The sequence below is a fragment of the Spinacia oleracea genome, chromosome 2 (assembly GCF_020520425.1).
Source record: "Spinacia oleracea cultivar Varoflay chromosome 2, BTI_SOV_V1, whole genome shotgun sequence".
In the NCBI taxonomy this organism is placed as follows: domain Eukaryota; kingdom Viridiplantae; phylum Streptophyta; class Magnoliopsida; order Caryophyllales; family Amaranthaceae; genus Spinacia; species Spinacia oleracea.
In genome coordinates this window covers 27,618,109-27,640,445 of record NC_079488.1, presented here as the reverse complement: position 1 = coordinate 27,640,445, position 22,337 = coordinate 27,618,109, and the positions used below count along the sequence as shown (strand labels likewise).

General features: G+C 35.1%; 2 protein-coding genes and 1 long non-coding RNA gene across 3 annotated transcripts; 1 reads left to right on the top strand and 2 right to left on the bottom strand.

Annotated features, from left to right (window-relative positions):
* Positions 1 to 2,052: 2,052 nt before the first annotated feature.
* On the bottom strand, positions 2,053 to 20,950 carry LOC130467787 (uncharacterized). The gene is made up of 9 exons (XM_056836613.1): positions 20,531 to 20,950; positions 20,184 to 20,257; positions 17,008 to 17,178; positions 8,304 to 8,516; positions 8,129 to 8,221; positions 5,285 to 5,386; positions 4,729 to 5,157; positions 4,560 to 4,634; positions 2,053 to 2,191 (listed from the first exon to the last, which is right to left on the bottom strand). Exons 4-8 carry the CDS (start codon positions 8,466 to 8,468, stop codon positions 4,587 to 4,589), a joined length of 837 nt encoding a protein of 278 aa, XP_056692591.1. The 5' UTR covers positions 8,469 to 8,516; positions 17,008 to 17,178; positions 20,184 to 20,257; positions 20,531 to 20,950; the 3' UTR covers positions 2,053 to 2,191; positions 4,560 to 4,586.
* Positions 2,461 to 7,301, top strand: LOC110781726 (uncharacterized). Its single transcript, XR_008927630.1, has 2 exons — positions 2,461 to 6,187; positions 7,030 to 7,301. It is a non-coding gene; the product is annotated as an uncharacterized lncRNA (long non-coding RNA).
* On the bottom strand, positions 12,280 to 14,849 carry LOC110781115 (uncharacterized). The gene is made up of 3 exons (XM_056836612.1): positions 13,390 to 14,849; positions 13,205 to 13,310; positions 12,280 to 13,127 (listed from the first exon to the last, which is right to left on the bottom strand). The coding sequence occupies exons 1-3, from the start codon at positions 14,772 to 14,774 to the stop codon at positions 12,618 to 12,620; spliced, it is 2,001 nt and encodes a 666-aa protein (XP_056692590.1). The 5' UTR covers positions 14,775 to 14,849; the 3' UTR covers positions 12,280 to 12,617.
* Positions 20,951 to 22,337: the final 1,387 nt, after the last annotated feature.

The window sequence follows — 22,337 nt, the reverse complement described above, 5'->3', positions numbered from 1 at the left end:
TATTTGACAATTCGGTTGTCTGGTCAGATTAATTAAGAAAATAAACAAATCATTATAATATATAGGTTAATTGAAAAAAAAAAATGTTGATATATACATAATCCCTTAGATGAAAGAACAGTTACGCGCACGGGTCCAATCTAAAATCCTTCATCGCCCAGTCACCCGCGGTGAATACATTTTATCTCCGTCATCCACCAAACTTTTCTCCATTCCCTCCCGCTTGGGATGGATGTAGTGGGGGTCTTTCACAAACCCCCACCACTGACAATCTGACATCCCTATATTTCATTAATAATCTACCTTATCTTTTCGATTAATATTTTGTATATATTGATATAAATTTATTTTTAAAATCTATTTTATTATTAGCTATAATGTTGGTATTTTTTTTTAAAAGTGACTATATGTATTAGGATGGGGAGAATGTTTTTAAAGTCAATAAATTCAAACACGCTCCATCACCAAGTTAGGTACACGTACTGCTATCCTTATACCCGTCCACCAACATCAATTCTCTATTTATTATTCAACATTATCCAACTATCTATGTTTATTTTCGTTTTCAACCGAATCTAAAATCCAAAGCAACCCCATCACCAAGGTGATCTACGATTTATGTACCAAAATGTTAGCTTTGGATTAAACTTTATATAAAAGTGATCTTAAAAGCTTTTACATTAACATATTAACAATATATTTAGTTACAATTTTATTTATAATAACTCGTTATAAATCTTTATAAGATACTTATATACTATTATAAAGTCTTTTGTGGAGTACCAAATTTTAAATTATCACTGCCCCACTACCTCAAGAAGTCCACCCAATGTGTCCGACCAAAGATTCGTTTTACCTATCACCTTTTAACTTATAGGTGCGTAAATATGTATAAGGTGAGTATGGAACCTTAAACTCAATCTTCACATGCATACAACCATATTGAGTTCTTTTTTCCTTATTTTTCTGCGCTATCCATCTAGCTAGGATGGATGTGAGACAAACATAAATACAATTTTTATACCGTGCATATATATATATATATATATATATATATATATATATATATATATATATATATATATATATATATATAATATATATATGTATATATATGTATATTACGAAATTATTTTATACCTTGCATATCTTATTTTTGTACCGTGAACATCTTGTAAGCATGGCGTGAAAAAACACAACTATACATAGCTTGTAAGCATAGTTGTGTTTTTTGCAATAGTCTAATTTATTACTCTAACCAATAGTCGGTAAACATCTTGTAAGCATGGCGTGAAAAAACACATAGCGACGCTTTGGGAGAGGGTCGCTATTTTCATTGCCGCTATTTACCGACGCTTTAGAGCGTCACAATTTGCAAAATATCGACATATTTCTCCGTCGCTATTTGGGATATAGTGACTCTTTAGAGAGTCGCAATATTTAGACTGTATAAAGCGTCACTATTTGCACGTGTATAGACACATTTTTCCGCCACTATAAACCACATAGAGACGCTTTAGACACCCGAAATATATAGACTCTTATTAGAGTCACTATATGTTCACTTTCGTGCGAGGTCCCCCCATTCCCTCCAAAATAATTTAGACCCTTTGGAGCGTCACAATTTGCATCATATTATTTTTCATATATACATAATAATTTAGACGCTTTGGAGCGTCACAATTTGCATCATATTTTTTTCATATATATATATATATATATATATATATATATATATATATATATATATATATATATATATATATATATATATATATATATATATAAATCTAAAATCATGAATTATCTATAAAAATATATATCGACCATAGATAATTAATCATAATCAAATACATTAACTTACTACGTACGTACACTATATATCTTAAAGCAACATATTAACTTGCTATGATTCATATATACTTAAGTAGTTAATTTAGGAAAAGTGATAAAAATCATCTATACATTAAATTAATTCGCAGAGTCTAGTCAAACTGAAATAAAAGCGATATTTTAAAACAAATAACTTTCTAACTAGCATTATCATTTTTTCTACAAGATAGTCCAAAACTAAATAAAAACAACTTCCTGACTACGAACAAGTAAACATATCGTTATGCTAGCTTAGCTTCAAGATAACTTGTTCATCTCTTGATCTACATTTACTATTACCACTTGAATCATCAATAATCTGCAAAGAAAATTTAATGTCAAATATAGTATGATGAACATTCCATAAAATCAAGGGAAAATTAACAGTAATCCTAACCAGCTTGATCCTAACTACTAGTCGTCTTCTCAAAATAATATCAACTATTAATCAAGGGAAAAATGCATGACTATTAGAAATATAGACATGAACAATGAATATATATATATATATATATATATATTTATATATATATATATATATATATATATATATATATATATATATATATATATATATATATATATATTATTGGTAAATTAGTTAACTTAATTACCAAAGGTAGAAACCCAAACAACAACCAACAGAAAACAACAAGGGAAACAAAAGCTAAGGGAGCACAGCCCGCACCCAAGCAAAAACAAAAAACACTAAAACATTCTACAACGACACCAGCCAAACTCGCAAAATTTGAGTTATAAAAGGTCATTTTTTACAAATTTGCAATGCTTGTATAATAACACTTTAAACATTAACATTTGATTTTTGCCTTGTTTTTTCCCTGTATGAATTAAAGGTTAGTTCCTACTTCCTAATCAATGGCGAAGAGACAAAAGTTAAAAGTGCTAAGTGTACTTGACGTAGCAAAGACACAATGGTACCACTTGAAAGTTTTCATGATTCTTGGTATGGGCTTCTTTACTAATGTCTATGAGCTTTTCTCCATATCTGTGGTGACCAAAATCTTAGGCCGTCTCTATTACACTGAGCCAAATCCAACTAGCCCAGGGTTTATACCCATGAATGTGGCCTTGTGTGGTACCTTTGCTGGGCAACTCATCTTTGGGTGGTTAGGTGACAAGTTAGGAAGGAAAAAGGTATATAGTCTTACCTTAGTCATAATGGCTTTCTTATCCTTAGCCTCTGATGTTCATTAACTTGCTGCTTAAACTGTGACTTTCTTTAATTATCACGCTTGCCCATTTGAAAACCAAAAAAAAAAACAAGACACCAGCCCAACAAGCTACACAGCAGAACCAGACTGAACAACACAAGGTTTGCACAAAAGAACTGCACAACAGCAAGCCAGCCTGAGCAGAACAGTATGCCTGACTGACTGCAAACCTGCAAAACTACGCAACACCAAGACTGAGCAGTAGCAGCAGCTACAACAGCAGGACCTCAAGAACTTTCAGTTTTCAGATTCAGTAACAGTAGCAGGACCTCAACATCAGGACCTCAACAACAGTAGCAGTAGCAGCAGATTCAGTTTTCTCATGTTATCAAAGCTGTAGATTCTTAATCTTTCGAGTTTAGTTCCTCTTGTCAGTTATAGATTTAGATTAAGACCCCAAGAACTTTCTTTTTTCCTTTGATATAATATTCAGGCGTGATGAGAAGCAAAGCAAGTGATGCTTACAAGTACAATAGCTAAAGAATTTGTACTTGGTATTCATTTATTGGTAATTGGTATTCATTTCTTATGATTTTCTTTTTACTGGTGATTTTAGATGGATGAGGAAATGCTAGAGGAGGAAGTTGGGGAAACAGAAGAAGAGACAAGTACCAAGAATATGTGGGAAAGTGTGGAAACTCTCACTAAATATTATAAGGAGGCTGTTTAACTGGGGATTATCAGACCATTACAGAATAGAGATCGCTGTTTACCGACTAGAAACAGAAAAGAACGAGTTGGTTGAGAAATTATCAACTTTGACAGAAGAGATAACTTCTGGAAAGGATAGATTTATCCGCCTGCAAGCTGACTTTGATAACTTTAGAAGGAGATCAGGTAAAGAGAGACTATCAGTTCGAAGCGATGCACAGGGAGAAGTAATTGAGAGTCTTCTTCCAATGGTGGACAACTTTGAGAGGGCGAAGCAACAGTTACAACCAGAAACGGATAAGGAAAAACAGATTGATACGATTTTTCTAAGATAGTACTATGAGTGAACAGACCAAAAACGAAACAGACTATAGAAGTCAATCAAACAGAAAACAAGCTTATACTATGAGCAATTTCTATGGCAACTAAAACTTTTTATAGTAGTTGATTTCAGACTTATCTCTCACTCATGGTCAGAGTTTGAATGAGGTTTTATTAGGAGAGTAAGTCGGAGTCGCTGCTGTCTTGGATTGACATTTAACACTGTGTTTTCTTTACGCGTTACAGAAGGAGCATCATAAATTAACTAACAGAAACCATAGTTTGTTAACAACCCAGACCTAACACCAAACTCGTGTTTCAGCTAATATCAACATAATACCTTATTATGATAATACTAAATCTAAACATCTACCTTCTAATCTCACCATCATCCATAAATAATCGACAACTATAAAGCTTGTTTCAGCTATAAGTTTATCTATAAAGCATGAAATGCAGTTAATTAATTCCATATGAAATTACCTTGCATTTGGCAATAGTGTCAAAGTCTCATTTCTCGGCCTGGTTGTCACCATTGCCACCAGAATCATCAGTAATCTACAAAAAGCATTTTAATATGTAAATTAGATATGCCACATTTCAGGTAATGATACATGATGCTCAATCAGAATAATTTCCAGAAATAACTAACCATATTTATTGCTGATTCCGCACCATCTAAAAGGTTCGATGAAACATTCCCTTTGCGTACTTCCTTCAAAACTTGTCCCAAAAAAGAAGCAATCATTTTAAATGATTGTGTTGTTTCTTCAAACTTGGTGTTTAGAACTTGATTTTGTTGCGCAAGGTCCTCATTTTGCTTCTTGACAACTGATATTTCACCTTTCATGTTCTCCACTTCCATAGCATTGTTGTTAACATAGCTTGACCCTTCTTTCCTCAGCAAACCTTCCACTCCAAAGATGTCGCTTTGCTTCACTCCAAATCCATAATTCAGAGGACGTTTAGGTACTTCACCTTTATACATGAGCTCATTAAAGACTGCATTCTCAATTTCAATTACGGGCTTTGAAGAAGAGGAACTCGCAAGATTTTCTTGGACCTTTTTGTTGGCATCCTCCTGTTATATAATATGAAAAGATCACTCAAAATCTATTAACCAAGAATACTATGTACAAGCAAAGAAAAAAATAAATAGACTTCAAGAGACAAGATTGATTTATAGAATTAGCTCAATGCAATGATACCACAAATTGATGAGGAAGTGTGCCCTCTTTAAAGCTTCCATCTTCTTTGGCGTAAACTGATTTGAAAAATGCCAATTCGCTAAACACTCCTTTCTTCTCTTTCTGCAATTTCAGGAAAAAAATAAATTGAAAACTGAAATTTTGAAGTTCTTAAACCGACTATCACTATATTTGTTTAACACTTTGAGTTGTTATCCCCGTAGTAGGGTTGCTGGGTGCATTGCCACTTTGCAAGGGGTGACAGAGTCGGCAACAGAGGCAGTGACATCAGCAAGCTCTCTGCTAATTGTGTCAGGCTAAGGGGAATTCAGGAGTACGTTTCCGTGTAGATGCAGGGAAGATAATAAACAGAAGAAATATCAGCCAATAGTTGCTTTATACCTGTATTCAGTTTGTTTTGTTTCTGTAACAAGTGGCAAATATTAGTTCTAGTTATTAAGATATTAGGTAAATAAGTTTTTGCAAACTTGTTTGCAGGTACATTTTCTTTGCATTGTTTTTAGTTTATCTTACATGATCCAATAATTAAAATCAATATGGACATTGATGAATCCCATGATCCCAGCTGGCCTCTATGCTTTTGACAGAGGACTAACAGATAATCTATCGATTCTTATAATCTGATAATGTAAACATTGACAGATAATTTGACTACTAAGTGAGTAAATAAAATGAAAACCCAGACCAATTGGACGACTTCGACGCTGTCCCACGGGCACCATAGGGTTCCGATTTCCCCTCATAAGAAGGAGAAGGAGAAGGAAAAGCCTAACTCTTTGAAGGTTGTGAGGGCAGCGCCGAAGGCAGAGTCGAATACCGATGCTAAGAGTGGAGTTCAGAAGTTTAGGGTCAAGCTGTTGCCTGAAAGTGGTGGCCAAGAGTGTCATGGATGTTCTCTGTATGGTATGTTGTTCTTGCAGCCGTTTACATACGTTTTATTCTGTTATTGTTGTGTTTATTGATTTTGGCTTCTGTATATCCTTTAGCGAGCTTGGATTTCCTGTTGGTTTTCAGTTCTAGAACAATGTATTGTCATCATGAAGGGGATTAGAATTTCCTGGAACATATATGGTTTCCTGAATGAATACTTTATTGGTTTCGAGTCAGATGTTTGGGAAAGAACCGGATTAGTTGGTTGTTAACTTTTTATGTCAGCTAGAATTTAGCTAAATTAGTGAGTTTTAGTGCTGAATGGCTTGATCAATTATCAAAAGTTCTAGAACAATGTATGTCATCATGAAGGGGATTAGAATTTCCTGGAACATATATGGTTTGCTGAATGAATACTTAATTGGTTTCGAGTGAGATGTTTAGGAAAGAACCATATTAGTTAGTTGGTTGTTAACTTTTGATGTCAGCTAGAATTTAGCTAAATTAGTGAGTTTTAGTGCTGAATGGCTTGACCAATTATCAAAAACTCATTTTAAAGGATCAAAGACATTATTTCGGGAATAAATTATATGGTGGACTGGTGGTGGTGAGGTGAAGCTTTGTTATTTTGGTTGAAATGTTAATAGAGAAAGGAATGTTGTTGGTTGTTTGTTGATTGGATAGGTTTGAATTTGTGTAATTGATTTACTCTTGAATTAGTCATGTTTAGGCTGTTGTGCTTGATTAATCTCAAATTAGAAATAATAATGGTGTTGATTTGCAACATTTGCAGCTCACAAGGCCGCACTTCACATCATCTCTAATTTTATTTACATTATGCTATGCTCTTATTAATGCTGGTTTTGATGTCTCAGCCTTACTTCAATAGCTGGGAATATCATCAACTGAAACAAGTGAGAAAGTTGGGACATTTTCACTTGCATATGCAGCTCACAAGGCCGCATCTCCGATAAAGTTTCTGCCTACAGTTGCCCTAACTCCATTGTTGCTTCCTGGATTTCAAGAAAGTAGATAAAGATAACTAATCCCAGAATATATGACTACTCTGTATATGACTTTTCTTCCATTTGTGTAATACCAGAATATGTTATTGGATACGTAGCAGAATCAACTCTTTGTCATTTCATTGTGAATTTGCATTTTAGTGTGTTCAGAGCAAATGCAAGAACCATTAATTGCTGGCCTATCTCAAACATAGATCTCCATAACAATTTATCTGTTAACAGCTACTTACTTGATCTGTTCTCACTAAGACCAACAATGTAATTTACAGGCTACACCTACAGACTAACAGCTAAACATGTTTCGTTCACAATTAATTGATTATCATTGCAGGGTTTTTGTTGTAAAAATGCAGATCGAATAATGATTAGTTATGCTTAATTATGCATAATTTTTATTCTTTGTTATTGACTTTTAGTTAGAACTTTGTGAACAATTTTTTATCGCCTTAAGTTTATGGGGATAATGTAATAGAATGAAATACTGCCTTTGTTGTTTAAATTGAATAGTTTTTGCAGCTTCATGCACTGACAGTAATAGTTGACTCTATTTGACAGTAATAGTGTCAGGTAACCCCGTTTCCTGATCCTAAAAGCTCTAAGTTCATGAGAATCTAGGACAACTATCTCCAAAACGTTTGAAGAGTCACATAATGTATACTTCTGCAACATGGTTTATAACAGAAACGGAAAGTAGGAAGATTTTCCCAGCTGCTGCTTTCAATTCCATTTGCCCGCATAGCCAACTTTTCTACATTTCTCTACTTTAACATTAGAAAACTAAAGAATGTCCTTATGTGTGAGATTAGATATGCATATACGAGTAAATATTACTCTTATTTGTTTATGAATTTTAGACTTTTATATCACTCTTATTTGTTTATGAATTTTAGACTTAGCACCTATAGCAATTGAAATGCTACAAACCAAATAGCTAGGTTGAAAAGCATACCATATCAACTCTTCGATTAGCAAAGCTTGTAGCACCACTGTTGTGCTTATTGCCTTGTAAAGCTCGAGCATTTTTTCCCATTTCAGATTTTTCCTAGTTTCATGAAACCAATGTTAGCATATATAGGTGAAACAAATAAAACTTACTAAATTTAGGATATTTTGGGGTCACAAACCATGGCCTCTGGTAAAAGCCAATAATCTACCAATTCCGTCCAACTCCTAGTGGACACTCCATCAGGCACGTTGGCATAGTTCTCTTCTCGAGATTTATTCACTGGATCGAAAAAATCCCTCTTCAATTTGTATCGATGATTGTTCCATGGTTTGTCAATACGCATCACTAGTGCCTTGTTAACTAGAGGTCCATCAGGTAACACAAAATGTTTCTTCAAAAAAAAAAAAAGGAAAAATTAAGTTACAATGTTAACAAAATAATTTGCCTAGCTAGTTCTGATCAGATCAGATCAGACTGATCTGTCTGATCTGATCAGCACTGATCTGATCAGAACTAGCTAGGTGAACTTAGTGATTCTGCAGAAACTTAACCCGGGGTCGGAACCCCCATGACCAAATAAAAACCTGAAAAACGGGCAACTGATTGATGAACACAGATGGAAACAGAATAAATTTAAAGCTAATTACACAGTTAACCAAGCTAAAATAAAACTACAATTAACATAAGTGTTAAGAACAATAAATCCACATACCGGAATCATTGTAACAACATTAGTTTTTAACTGATTGTTCACAGCACGCCAACTTGGGACTCCCACTGGACAAAGTGAATCATTTTTTGCAATATCTCCAAGGAAGCTCACAAGGATCTTCCCACCTTTTCGAATAGGTTGGTTGAATTCATTGAGCTTGACAATGTATCTGAACCCCTTTGCATCATGCCAAACGTCTCGAGGCAGAACTGGTCCCTTTACCAGATGTCGTATTCCATCAGCATCTGTCACAGGAGCTAAATCAGACTAAAAAATCACCAAGATCGATAATTTACAGTTTGCATATTTGATGTAGAGACATGTTTACCTATAGCTATAGCCTCCACCTTCTCATCAAACTCCCTCGATTCTGGCCAATTTGGAATAATGATTCGATGTCGAAGTGTTGCTTTCTTCACAGCAGTATCACTTCCTTCTCCTTGATCAAATTCATTTTCACTCTCAGAAGCCGATTCTTCAAATTCGTCCCAGTTGTAGTTTGGCATAACTTCACTCTCAACCTGATTGGATGGAGGAGATCGCAGAGGTTGAAATGCATTCTCACTCACATGCATGTATGTTGGAGGCAACTGACCTTCTTGCTTCCCGGTTCTCTTTTTCATTGCCATGGTGTCTGGTGGTGTAGGAGATTGTGACATCACATGTTTTGTTGCTCCCAAAGGTGCAACAAATGCTCTTTTCTCTAAATGTGGTTTGACACTTGTAAAAGAAGATACCGGCTGTTGTGTAGCTTTTTGAGGCTGTTGTGTAGCTTTGTGAAGCTGATGGGTAGTTTTTTGAGGCTGATTGGTAGCTGTTTGAGGCTGTTGGGAAGCTTTGAAAGGCTGCAAAGAAGGCTGCAAGGTAGCTTTGAAAGGCTGCAACACAGGCTGCATAGTAGGCTGGTGTGGATTCGGTGTTGACGCTTTTTGTGTTGCAATTTCAGTCAGATTGGGAAACGTAGGTCCTTTATACCATCTACTTTGTGTTGTTCCTGTAAGAGTGGGCGGAATTGGTTGTTGTAATGGGTTAGAGGATGGTTTTGTCTGGGTAAAGGATGGTTTTGATAATGCCTTCAGTTGTGGCTTTGAAACCATGGAAGTAGGCCGAGGCAAGGATGATTGTGGTGCAACCATGGTTTTTTTAGCAGCTACTGGTTGCTTAATGGGTTGTGATACCGTCCCAAATGTCTGTGACACTCCAAGTGTTGGAGGACTGAACGGTCCCCAGTTTTGGGTGGATGGATCAGAAGATTTTGGGGACTTGGATGCAGCAATGCTCGACCCTTCGTCAATAGCTACCAATGTTCTTTTAGTCCTGTAACTCATATTTTAGTTCCTGTTCAGAAAGTAAGAAACACAACCAGCCATGAATAAAAAGGTCATTAAACCAACTCAATTGCTACAAGAATGAATCACTAAATAGGATAATAGGTATTCACTCAAAGTGACAATCATACACGTTAAATCAGTTTAACATTTTCACATAAACAAGAATTACAATGAGCAGAAAACTCCGTAAATATAGAAGCAAAGTGCAAATCTGATTGAGAAAAAGAAATTCATCCTGGCTCTAATTGGTCGTTAGCTCACTAAGTGATCTAGAGTCTAGAATATACAAGTCATAGACTCAAAAGTCTGAAACCTTCAAGGAACTTGAAAACTTTATATTGGAAGGCCTTTTGCTCCGTTCATCCCTTTATTAAGTTTCATTATAACCTGTCACATTACAAGCATAAGCACGAAACAAGATAGAGAAGGCAAACCAGAAAGGAAACAACTAACGGAAATGCACTGAAGATATTATCAGAAAGTGAAGATATTAGCACTATGGAAACAACCAACCTCCAGGTGGCTACCAAATCTCCCTGGAGGTCGAATTAGCACTATGGCCCCTACGAATGTGGATGCGAATGAGTGTGTAGCAGCTTGGTGGAATGAGGAGGGTGATGGATGGCATTTGGAGGGATTGATCTCACATCTTTGGGTGCACGAACAGGAAGCTATCAAGATAATGAGGGTAGCAAGAATTTTGTTTATCTCCCTTGAACTCAAATTATCCCTTTATTGGTTTTAACATGTATTTTGTTTCTGCAGAGATACTTGAAATTTGAAGAATCTGCAGGTGACCCTGCGCGTGTTCAGATTCTATATGAACGTGCTATCACTGAGTTTCCTATATCTAGTGATTTGTGGACTGACTATGCACGCTATATAGAAAAGAAGCTCAAGGTACTTTCTCAATTTCTGATTTTAACTGTTTTGGTTGAGAAATCTGCTAGCTAGCTTATTGTCAGTTGCCAAAAAACAATTTTTTCAGTTCTGATGGATCAAAGAGATGATCTCATAGCTGGCACACTTCCTTTTTTTTTGGTGTAGTTTAGACTGAAGTTATAAGCAATATTTTAGTTGGCCTACACTCATTTACTACACTTTTGCTCTACAGTTATGAGGGAAAGGGCAAGATGAACCTGCTACACGCTCCTTTTCTGAGATTCAGACTACAGTGAAAACTCTCAATTTTTATATTATCATGGCACCAGGAAAAAGCTAAAGAACAATCTAAAACAAGTCATCAAACAAATCAGGAAGCTGTGAACCAGCAAAACAACATCAAGCAACAGTTGCATGTCTGACATGTATTAACAAAATGATTTGGCTACCTTATTAGTTATTCCCCATTCTGTTTTGAAAAGAAAGGAGGGGAACCATACCTAGAATAAAGATCTTTGCTGCTTGATTCAGAGAGCCTAAATCAGTAATATCCTGAGCCTGTAGTTTTAAGAAAATGATTATCAAGAGAGTTATACATTCCATAGGAGAGAAAACAGGCGATAAAAGGATCAATATTACAATACAAATGAGCTTAGAGAAGCTTGAAAAAAGCTAGCTATAATTATATAAAGTCGGTGGTCACATATGATTCTCAAAGTCAAAAGACATAGAAAGAGGATCCAATGGGTGATCCAGCAGCTTAGTATAGTAGTAAATGGCAGCTTTGAAGAGGTGGATGCACATTGTTAATTGTTAACATGAATGCAGAACACAAACATCTAAGGGAGAATCAAGCCTAAATTGCAGAACTCGAAACAGACAGAAACATAAATGAAGAAGTAAAGAGGTAACGTGTTGATACTTGTGTAATATTGGAAACTACTGGAGTGATGTTTACTGTTATAAACAATGAAATCTAGTGAATTGTTTTTAGCAATATTTTACATTGGAGTCATTTCATGATTAACTCATAGCATTTCACTAATCTTACAGATTCAAAACCGGTTTGTCTGTGTGGTTCTCCTTAGATAGCCAGGCATAATATTTTGGCAACTCTGACAGATACGCTTTGTCAAAGGGGGGTAAAACTTTCAGAACCAAGACAGATGCATACAAACAAGAATCAATCTTTTCCCAATAAACCTTATTGTTTAGTTATAATGGACCAACCCACCCCTGACACACATTTTCTTGTGTACCACAGGCGCAACAAAAAAGGGAAGAAAAGCAACAACAACACTGCAACAACAATGAACCAAATCAAATACAAAAGGGGGAAATCACAAAAAATAAAGATAAATTGCCCCCTTTTCACGGAATAACGGTATAAAAATATCTGTATCACCATCAAAGAAACTAGTAGTAGGGTACTTGGACATTAGTAGACAATAAAATAAGTGAGTATAGATTAAGTATATAACTCATTATTCAACCAGATTAAACAATATGACTCACAATGTCATGAACAAATACAAATCCAAAGCAAAACAATAAAAAATAAGCATGATCAATTGGTCCCACCCTCTTCCTCTACTGGTAAAGAATCCCCTAAATCAAACACATCTCTAGGCTTGTTCTTAACAACATGCAACCATCCCTTTTGTATCTCATCTTCTATGTAAAAAACTTGTTTTGCTTGAGATGAGAATACAAATGGATCATCTTGCAACAATCGTCCAGAATGCATCAATTTAGAGAAATTGACACATACTCCGCCATTTGGATATGCTTTTACACCCCTATGAATGTCTACCCAATCACAACGAAACAATACAACTTTGTAATCTCCGTAATAATCTAATTCATAGATATGTTTCACTTTTCCATAGTAGGCATCTCCATCCGCTTCGACCATAATTCCAGAATTTTGTGTCAAAAGACGAGAATCGCGATCCGTGGAAAGGAATTTGTATCCATTGATTATGTATCCTTTTAATTTTCTACCATAAGAATGCAAACCACCCGCCAAAGCTTTTCTTAGTTTCCCATCTTCGGTGGTTGCATCTATGTAATGTACCTACGATGATACATCATTAAATCAAATACATTTTTTTTAAAAGAAGTATGTATTCACATTAAAAGAACTTAAGTAACCTTATTTTGCAGCCACCCTCCAAACTCATTGATGATCCAGTTACTTTCATCACTCTCCGTGACAGGATTTTGTAAGTTCATTTGACGTTTCTCGGTTAAAAATTCACTTCATGGAAGAAGAACAAAATTAAAAATCATCTATTATAACAATTGATAATTCAAAAGAAAACCAACATAATACTTACTCCAGATCCCCTTTTATCTCATCAGAGTGAAGCAAAATGTAGCGATGAGCTTGTTTTAAGCTTTTGTCATCAAGGCGAATGCTGACCTCCTTCCCAATAACTCGACCACCAGAATTAAACAAGTAATCATTGGGATTTGGAATGTCATCATCCATCCTTTTAGGTATGTTGAAAATGGTCTTAACACCTTGAAGATATCTCGAACAAAACCTAATTGTCTCCTCTAAAAGGAAGCCTTCTGCAATAGATCCTTCAGGTTGGGCTTTATTGGTTACATGTGATTTCAAATGGGACAAGTACCTTTCAAATAAAACATTTGTACTTAATATATGATAAATGTGAAATATTAAATAAAAAGAATATAATTTAGACGTGTAAGATATTAACCTTTCAATGGGATACATCCATCTGTATTGCACTGGTCCACCAAGTTTAACCTCCTCCACTAAGTGAATCAACAAATGGACCATGATTGTGAAAAATGAAGGCAGAAACTCCTTTTCCAACTCACAAAGAGTTAAAATAATTTCATTTTGAAGACCATCTAAATCATCTGGATCAATAGTTGTAGAGCACAACTTCTTGAAAAAGGAAGACAATCTAGCCAACAAGTCAATTACTTTTGTAGCTTTAGAGGCCCTTAAGGCAACGGGAAGGATATCCTGCATTAGAACATGGTTGTCATGACTTTTGAGGTTAATCAACTTCCTTTGCTTCATATTCACACAACTAGAAAGGTTGGATCCATATCCATCAGGAACTTTAATTTTCTGCAAAACATTTAGGAACCTCTCCTTCTCCTCCGTAGACATAGAATAGGAAGCCGGAGGCATGCATTCACCTCCGTTAGGATTAGTACTCAGCCAAAGGTGAGACTTTATTCTCCATGCTTCAAGGGCTTCTCGATCATTCCTACTATCTCTACTCTTATCCATGCTAAGAAGAGTTCCCAAAATATTCTCAGACACGTTTTTCTCAATGTGCATCACATCTAAATTATGCCTTAGAAGATTATGCTCCCAATACACCAAATCAAAGAATATGCTTCTCTTGGTACCAAAGTCACTTTCATCTTGGACATCATCGTCATCATCGTGTCCTCTTTGCCTCTTTTTCGGTGGTGCCTTCGACTTTCCGTAAACATGCTTCACCTTTTCTTGCTGCCTCAATATATCAGTGCCGCTAGGACGAGATGGGGCTTTACCCCACTCATTAGTTCCAAACTTCTCACAAAACTTGTCACCTTGACATCGATATGGGTGATCTGCAGGTAACCATTTTCTATAGCTACAATAGCAAATCTTGCTCCCAAATCTATCAGAAGGCGTGGAATCTAAGCATATAGGACATGCATTGTAACCTTTTGTGCTCAAACCAGAGAGCATTGCATAGCCGGGAAAGTCATTAATAGTCCAAAGCAAAGCCGCACGCAAATTAAATTTCTCTCCGGCAAAAGCATCAAAAGCTTCAACCCCTGTCCACAGCAATTTCAATTCATGCACTAATGGCTGCAGATAAACGTCAATATCATTTCCGGGACCTGATTTTCCAGGAATAAGCGTGGACAGAATGAAAGAAGACGGTTTCATACATAACCATGGTGGAAGATTATAAGGAATCAACATCACTGGCCACGTACTATAAGTGGTGTTCATTAAACGGTAAGGATTAAAACCATCACTCGCAAGACCTAATCGAACACTACGAGGGTCTAATGCAAAATCACTGTGACGCTCATCAAATTCCTTCCATGCTAAGCCATCTGAAGGATGCCTTAAAATCTTCTTATCATCTTCACCCAATCGCTCTGTATCATGCCATCTCATATCTTCTGCTGTTGATGATGACATGTAGATTCTTTTTAGTCTCGGTATAAGAGGAAAATATCGCATTACCTTAGCTGGCACACCTTTCTTACAAGTATCCGTACCTTGATCACTTACAACGTTGCCCCTATCCTTAGTTTTCTTCCACCTCGATGTACCACAAACATGACACTTGTCTTTCTTTAAAAATTCACCCCAATACAACATGCAATTATTCGGACAAGCATCAATCTTTTCATACCCAAGGCCCAAGTCTTTTATCATTTTCTTACTGTAATAATAAGATGAGGGAAAATCAAGTATTTGAGGAAATGCATCTAGAATTAGCTTCAACAACATATTGAAAGATTCTATGGACCAGTGATTCATACACTTCAAGTGAAACAAGTGTAACAGAAAAGATAACTTTGAAAAATTGATACACCCCTCGTACAATTTCTCCTCAGAAGCTTCAAGCAACTTCTTATATGTCACATCTTCTTCTATTGTAGAATAATCATATTCTACATCTGTGTCATAGGCCAAGGGCTCCTCAATCCATTCATCATCCTCTCGTGCTTCTAAATTTGGGCAATTGGGAGGCATATTAACACTAAATGCTGATCTTAATAGCCCTCCCATATTATCTCGACCTACAAACCCACTTTGGTTATCAAGGGATCCTTCACTAGTAATCCCTCCATCACTCTCAAACATACGCTGAAACGTATCCCCTTTACCATGAAAAATCCAATCCTTATATGGCTTATAAAATCCCTTAAACAAAATATGCCTCTCCACTTCATTTACGGAGAACCATTTCTCTACCTTACAGTTCTTACATGGACATCTAATTTTTCCTTCGACTAGATCTTGCTTGGCAAACTCAATAAATTCCATACAACCGTCGATATATTCATGATGACCAGTGGGTAGATCGATCCAACTTTTATCCATATCTATACGAAATTAGTTGAGTAATTAGTAATATACGTCGGTCGCAGAATAGGAAATTTTTATATGTACTTATTAAAATATTATAATCATTCTTAGAACCTTGATATATAACACGAGATTAATTTAAGTCACATAACACCTCCGTACACAACTCTTCTTAATTCATACCATAACTTATGGTTTTTTGTTTAATCATTCTTCCTTAGTGACTAATATTTGTGATCTATCTTCATCTTCTAAAAGTTATTACCCTATATCACTTCCATATTATATTTTCTTTTTGCGTACAAGATCATACTTTCAACTTCACATGAATTTGCAAGGAAAATAAAGCATGTGATTTTAGCGCACAAGGTGATATTTTCAACTTCACACGAAGACAACAATATAAATCCATTTTTTAAAAAGAGTAAGAGTACCTTAAGTAACGTGGCATCACATAATCAGAATTTATGGTAAAATTTCTTGGATTAAATGTAATTAAGCTAAGCAAAATTATGTAGTGGGGATAATGTAATTAGACAAACAATACCAACACAAAATGCCAAAGCTAACAAAAATACGTACTTACAAATTTGAAGCTATTATATCAAAACATTTGAAATTAAATCAACAGGAATACAATAGAAAGATCCAACTTTTGCATGATTGACGTAAGTTATGATAGCACAATAAACGTCGGTATATGCTCATTGTATATATATTGGACATCGAGGAAATGTAAAGCCACGGAAATTATATTCTAACACTTAACAAACCTAACTTGCAGAGTTGTAGCCCACCCTTGTCCATACAAAATTAGGGAAATAACAATTGTCCAATAAAAAACCTAAAAGGGACTTTATAGTATACATACCTCTAGTATCAAAGAGCATATGCAACGTACGAACCGATGCAGAACCTACGAACAACGCTAAAGACTTGCAGGAAACCTTGAACCGGTGTAGCAACGCACGAACTGATGCACGAACCTACGAACAACGCTAAAGAATCACAGGAAACCTTGAACCGGTGTGGTCGGCGAAACCTGATAATGTTGATAAATTATGGTCAAAATATAAGGACAACAACATTATCAGGAATTTAAAATCTAAAAAATATAGTAGATGAAGTTATCAACTTAAACAGAAAACACTACAAACATATCAATTCATGACCATGAATGCTCCATGAAAATGAACAAATGTAGGGAAGCAATGTGCTAAGCGCAGGTCAAAGAAGGGTGTTTTTTCTACATGGAAAGTAAAAGCAAATATTATCTGCAATCTACTCCGCGATAAGGGGATCAAGCAATTGAGTTTACGAAAGTCGTTATTGTGGGGCGACAAAAATACCAGAGGAGAGAGAAAGGAGATAGTGGTGAACGTAGAGGGACAGGAGAAGAAGTGAACTGATCAGAAGTGAACTGATCAGAAGTGAACTGATCAGAAGTGAACTGATCAGAAGTGAACTGATCAGAAATGAACTGATCAGAAGTGAACTGATCAGAAGTGAACTGATCAGAAGTGAACTGATCAGGACTGATCAGGATTGATCAGTAAGGACTGTTCAGAACTGATCTGATCAGGACTGATCTGGACTGATCTGATCAGGACTGATCTGATCAGGACTGATCTATTTTCTATGTCGTCTGAGAGTGCAAGTGTCACCGTCCATAGAAAGCTAGCTATTCCATTTATTACTCAAAAGTGATCACCATACTCCGTATTAAGCAGCCATATTATCTCATATTCAAGGAAGTTGACAGAACACAACACATAATTAAAAAGACTCCCAAAAGTTTTATAATAATATTAATCCTACCTTGTTATGTCTAATCTAAATATTAGTCATTATAGATTACTCTTCTATTATGACTCATCAATTCCACGATCAATTATTTATAACTTGTACACCGTAGCAATCAGTATGTATTACTCCACTTCTTAAGCTCTTAGCTAGTGTTTGTTTGAATAATGAAATAAGAATAGTAATCACAATTTTGGATTAGATTCTATTAATTTGTTAAGAATAGAGTTATTCAAATAGAACGATAATCTCATGATTGAGCTTGAACTGATTTAGTGAAACACTCCTATCCGGTGCAATTGCATAGCCTCTAAAATGTTTTCTGTTAATGTTTCCCATTTTTTCCCGGTTATGCGCAACACATGATGTATATAGTTAAGGTTCGATAGTTATATTAGCAAACCAACATAAATTGGGATGTTTTCCAATTCCAATTACATTATTTATGTGTGGGATAAAGTAATTAAACCTAAACAACACCAACACAAATCAGGAGAAGAAGTGAACTGATCAGAAGTGAACTTATCAGAACTGATCAGGATGGATCAGTAAGGATTGATCAGGACTGATTTGATCAGGAATGATCCGATCAGGACTGATCTGATCAGGATTGATCAGAGCAGGACTGATCTATTTTCTATGTCGTAAATAGCCTAGGACTGATCTATTGTCATGTAATGCATGATCTATTGTCATGTAATGCATGATCTATTTTCTAAAATCAATAGAGATAAAAAGTTCAGGTATGTAATAAAAAATACTCTAAACAACTCTATAGAGAAGCACTAAAAAAAGCTAGGTAACGACTCTTTACTATAATTCCATAAACCCTTACTCGCAAGTTCAAAATAATTCAACAGAAGAATACAATGTCGTTCTTTCTAACAATAGAACCTAAAGTGTAGCCAAACCATCCATCTCAAAAATTTGCTACTGTTACTTTTAACTCGATACATGTTGAAACTAACTGATATGTTATTATCAAAGCTCGTAGTCATAAAAACCATTTATGCATGCTGTAGTTTATCGGGGCAAAGATGGGGGCCTCAGGACTACAAATACAAACAGAAAGTGGCCTAATTAGCATCCCTAGTAATATCTGATGTGTTGTTGTGAAATATCTTCCTAGAGGTGCCCTAAAGAAATACCTCATTGATAATCGAAGGAAGAAGCTAGCTTTTAAGGTTGTCCACCAGTTGGCGCTTGATCTTTCTAGAGTGACAAATAATTTTGCAAACTCAGATAAATAATACCGGATGATAAGCTATAGTTCAAAGCTACTCTCAACTTGGCATGATAAACCCAGATAAACAATAAGCTAGTGCTGATAAGATAATATTTGGTTAGCTATGACAGTTCAAAACCGGATGATAGAAACTCAGAAATGGTTATCTGAGTTTATCATCCCAGCTATGACAGTTCAAAAATCAAAACCGGATGTTCTATCCCTTAACTCAGTTAAGCTATAGTTCAAAGCTACTCTCACTTCTCTGTGTTTTGAACTGCATATATTCAGATTAGGGTGCTTACTGCATAGGTTTATTCCTTACTCCATACAACTGGTAGTCAAACCTATATTTGGTGCCAACTAAAGCAGGGAAAGGCAAAGAAATTTATAATAAAGACAAGCAAAGTGCTGATAAGATAAGATATTTAACACTGCGATACACTGCCACTACCTAATACTACAGTTATGACATATAGAAAGCATGCAGTAGCTTAACATAACGATGACAGACAGACAATGAGCTTATCAGTCGCCTAATACTAAGTTCTGCTTTGTAAAGCTCAGTTCTGTTTTGTGCAAAGTTTGTTCAGTTCTTTTCTACTTACAGTCAGTCCATCGGTCACACATTTCACATAATCAGTCACAGAAAACAGTGTAGCCTCAAAAGAAGTTATAGATAACAGTAGAAAATGCTAAGTGAAAGGGTTCAAATAATTAGTATAAGTTCTATAGCGACAAATAATTTTGCAAACTCATCCAACATGCTCATTTGATGCACCAAGTTTCTCACTAAAGACAACCTAAACTAACCAAGTACAGCTAGGTGTCTTAAAGATTGACAACAGATTTTTCATACTAAGTACCAGATATCTTGGTCAGAGATTATCACCTAAATCTCACTAAATGTCTGTGTGTCTTTATACAAAGCATTGCCATGTATCCAAATTTCAAAGATTCTAGGCCAACTAAAAGTTGCAAATTTAAAACTATGAAAATTAGAAATAGATAGACAATACCTACAGTAGTAACAACACGGAAGAAGAAGTCAGACGTTCACCACTTTCCAACTATCGTCCAAATTACCAACTATCTGCAATTGAAAACTAAAATAAATGAAATAGCAAACACTCTGTAAGCGGTATATAGAAAATCACAGAAACTAAGAAGACCCATTCTAGTTTTTTTCTTGAATTAAGGATGCAATATAACATGGAAAACTTAAAGGCATATGATTGACATTAGAAATTGACATGAAAAAACGTGAATTAACAATATATGACGGAAATTAAAATAGTGAATCAAACCTAAACATTGTTATATGATAAAAATCAAATAGTGAAGGCGTGAAGCAGACCAAAAATACCTGGCGAATATATCCGGCAACACCGAGGATGAAGCAGCAATTAAGAAACCAGAGTATGCTTGAATTTCTCCAATTAAAAACCAGAGAGAGCAACGAATTTATCTTGAATTTGTTGAGCGAATTGTGAATTCAATAATTGGGCTTTTTCATGAATTTATAGGATGAGGAGTGAGATAGCTTATACTGGGAGATTTGACTTTGCTAACGTAAAGGTTGAAGACGGAATTCATGGAATTCGTTAATGGCCGGTGCTGAAGGTGAGGAGGAGAGATACGAATTCATCGGAAATCTGACGAGGGTGGTTAGTTTCAGCAAGGTATGTCGGTGGGAGGAGGTTGAGAGAAACGTGGGAGGTGGGTTGAGAGTTAGGCGGGATTCTGCGAAAAAAACAGAGAGTTAGGCGGGATTTTTTGCCCAAAAATTCAGTTGCATTGTTGCCTCACAAACACGTGCAACACACGTGTCTTTTTTTTTGTAAATAGCGACGCTTTAGAACGTCGAAATATTTTGCGGCTCTCTAAAGCGTCGCAATTTACAAATTAATATTCGCGCCCCAATTTCCTTGCGACTCTTTGTTAGACCGTCACAATAATTCCGTCTCAATATCGATCAATAAAGTTATACATTTATTATCAATCGTGGTAAAATGAAAACATTGAGCTCTAATTTCGTCAAAATCGCAATAGTCTATCACCTATCACCTTTTAACTTATAGGTGGGTAAATATGTATAAGGTGAGTATGGAACCTTAAACTCAATCTTCACATGCATACAACCATATTGAGTTCTTTTTTCCTTATTTTTCTGCGCTATCCATCTAGCTAGGATGGATGTGAGACAAACATAAATACAATTTTTATACCGTGCATATATATATATATATATATATATATATATATATATATATATATATATATATATATATATAAATATATATATATATATATATATTTATATATATATATATATATATATATATATTACGAAATTATTTTATACCTTACATATCTTATTTTTGTACCGTGAACATCTTGTAAGCATGGCGTGAAAAAACACAACTATACATAGCTAGGTTTTTTTATATATTTTTTCACTTACTCATAAAACTGTTGTAACTTGTTTTATATGTAGTGTTATAAGTTTAAAATTTTCTAGAAAATAGTATAAATTTGATAGTGAAATACATAGTACAGTTAAACAATATATAGATTAAATTAACTTTTCTTTTCCCGGAAGCTACGTAGAATTATCGAATGTAATAAAATATCATATTTAATAGTTGTAATATTACTCGAATCTATTTATTAATATGTTAGTCCAATATATGAGATAATGTACATCTATACTAATATATTAAAAGGCGTTGTGAAAAATGTATATGTGTCACGTAGTACTCTCCTCAAGCCACATCATCCACTCACCAAATATTATGTAATAGACAACCAAAAATCAATACGATGAGGTTTGAACACCAGACCTCAAGTGTGGATGATAGTTCTCATTACCATCTTAACCAACCACCTTTTGTGGTTTATCTCTTCACATTAATTTATAAATAAATGTTCACATGAAGTCTAAAACAAATAAATTTTTATGTGACTTTTTAATGTCTATGGACTATTTTGAAAAGAAAAAAAAAATTAAAGCATTAAGACAACCATGAAGAAACACAATGTCTTAAGTCTCATAAAAATCAACTATAGGATTGCCTTAAGTCTCATAAGAATCAACTATAGGATTGCCTTACATAGTTGCATATATATATATTTAATTTGGTGTTTATTAATTTGACGCACTTAGTTCCACG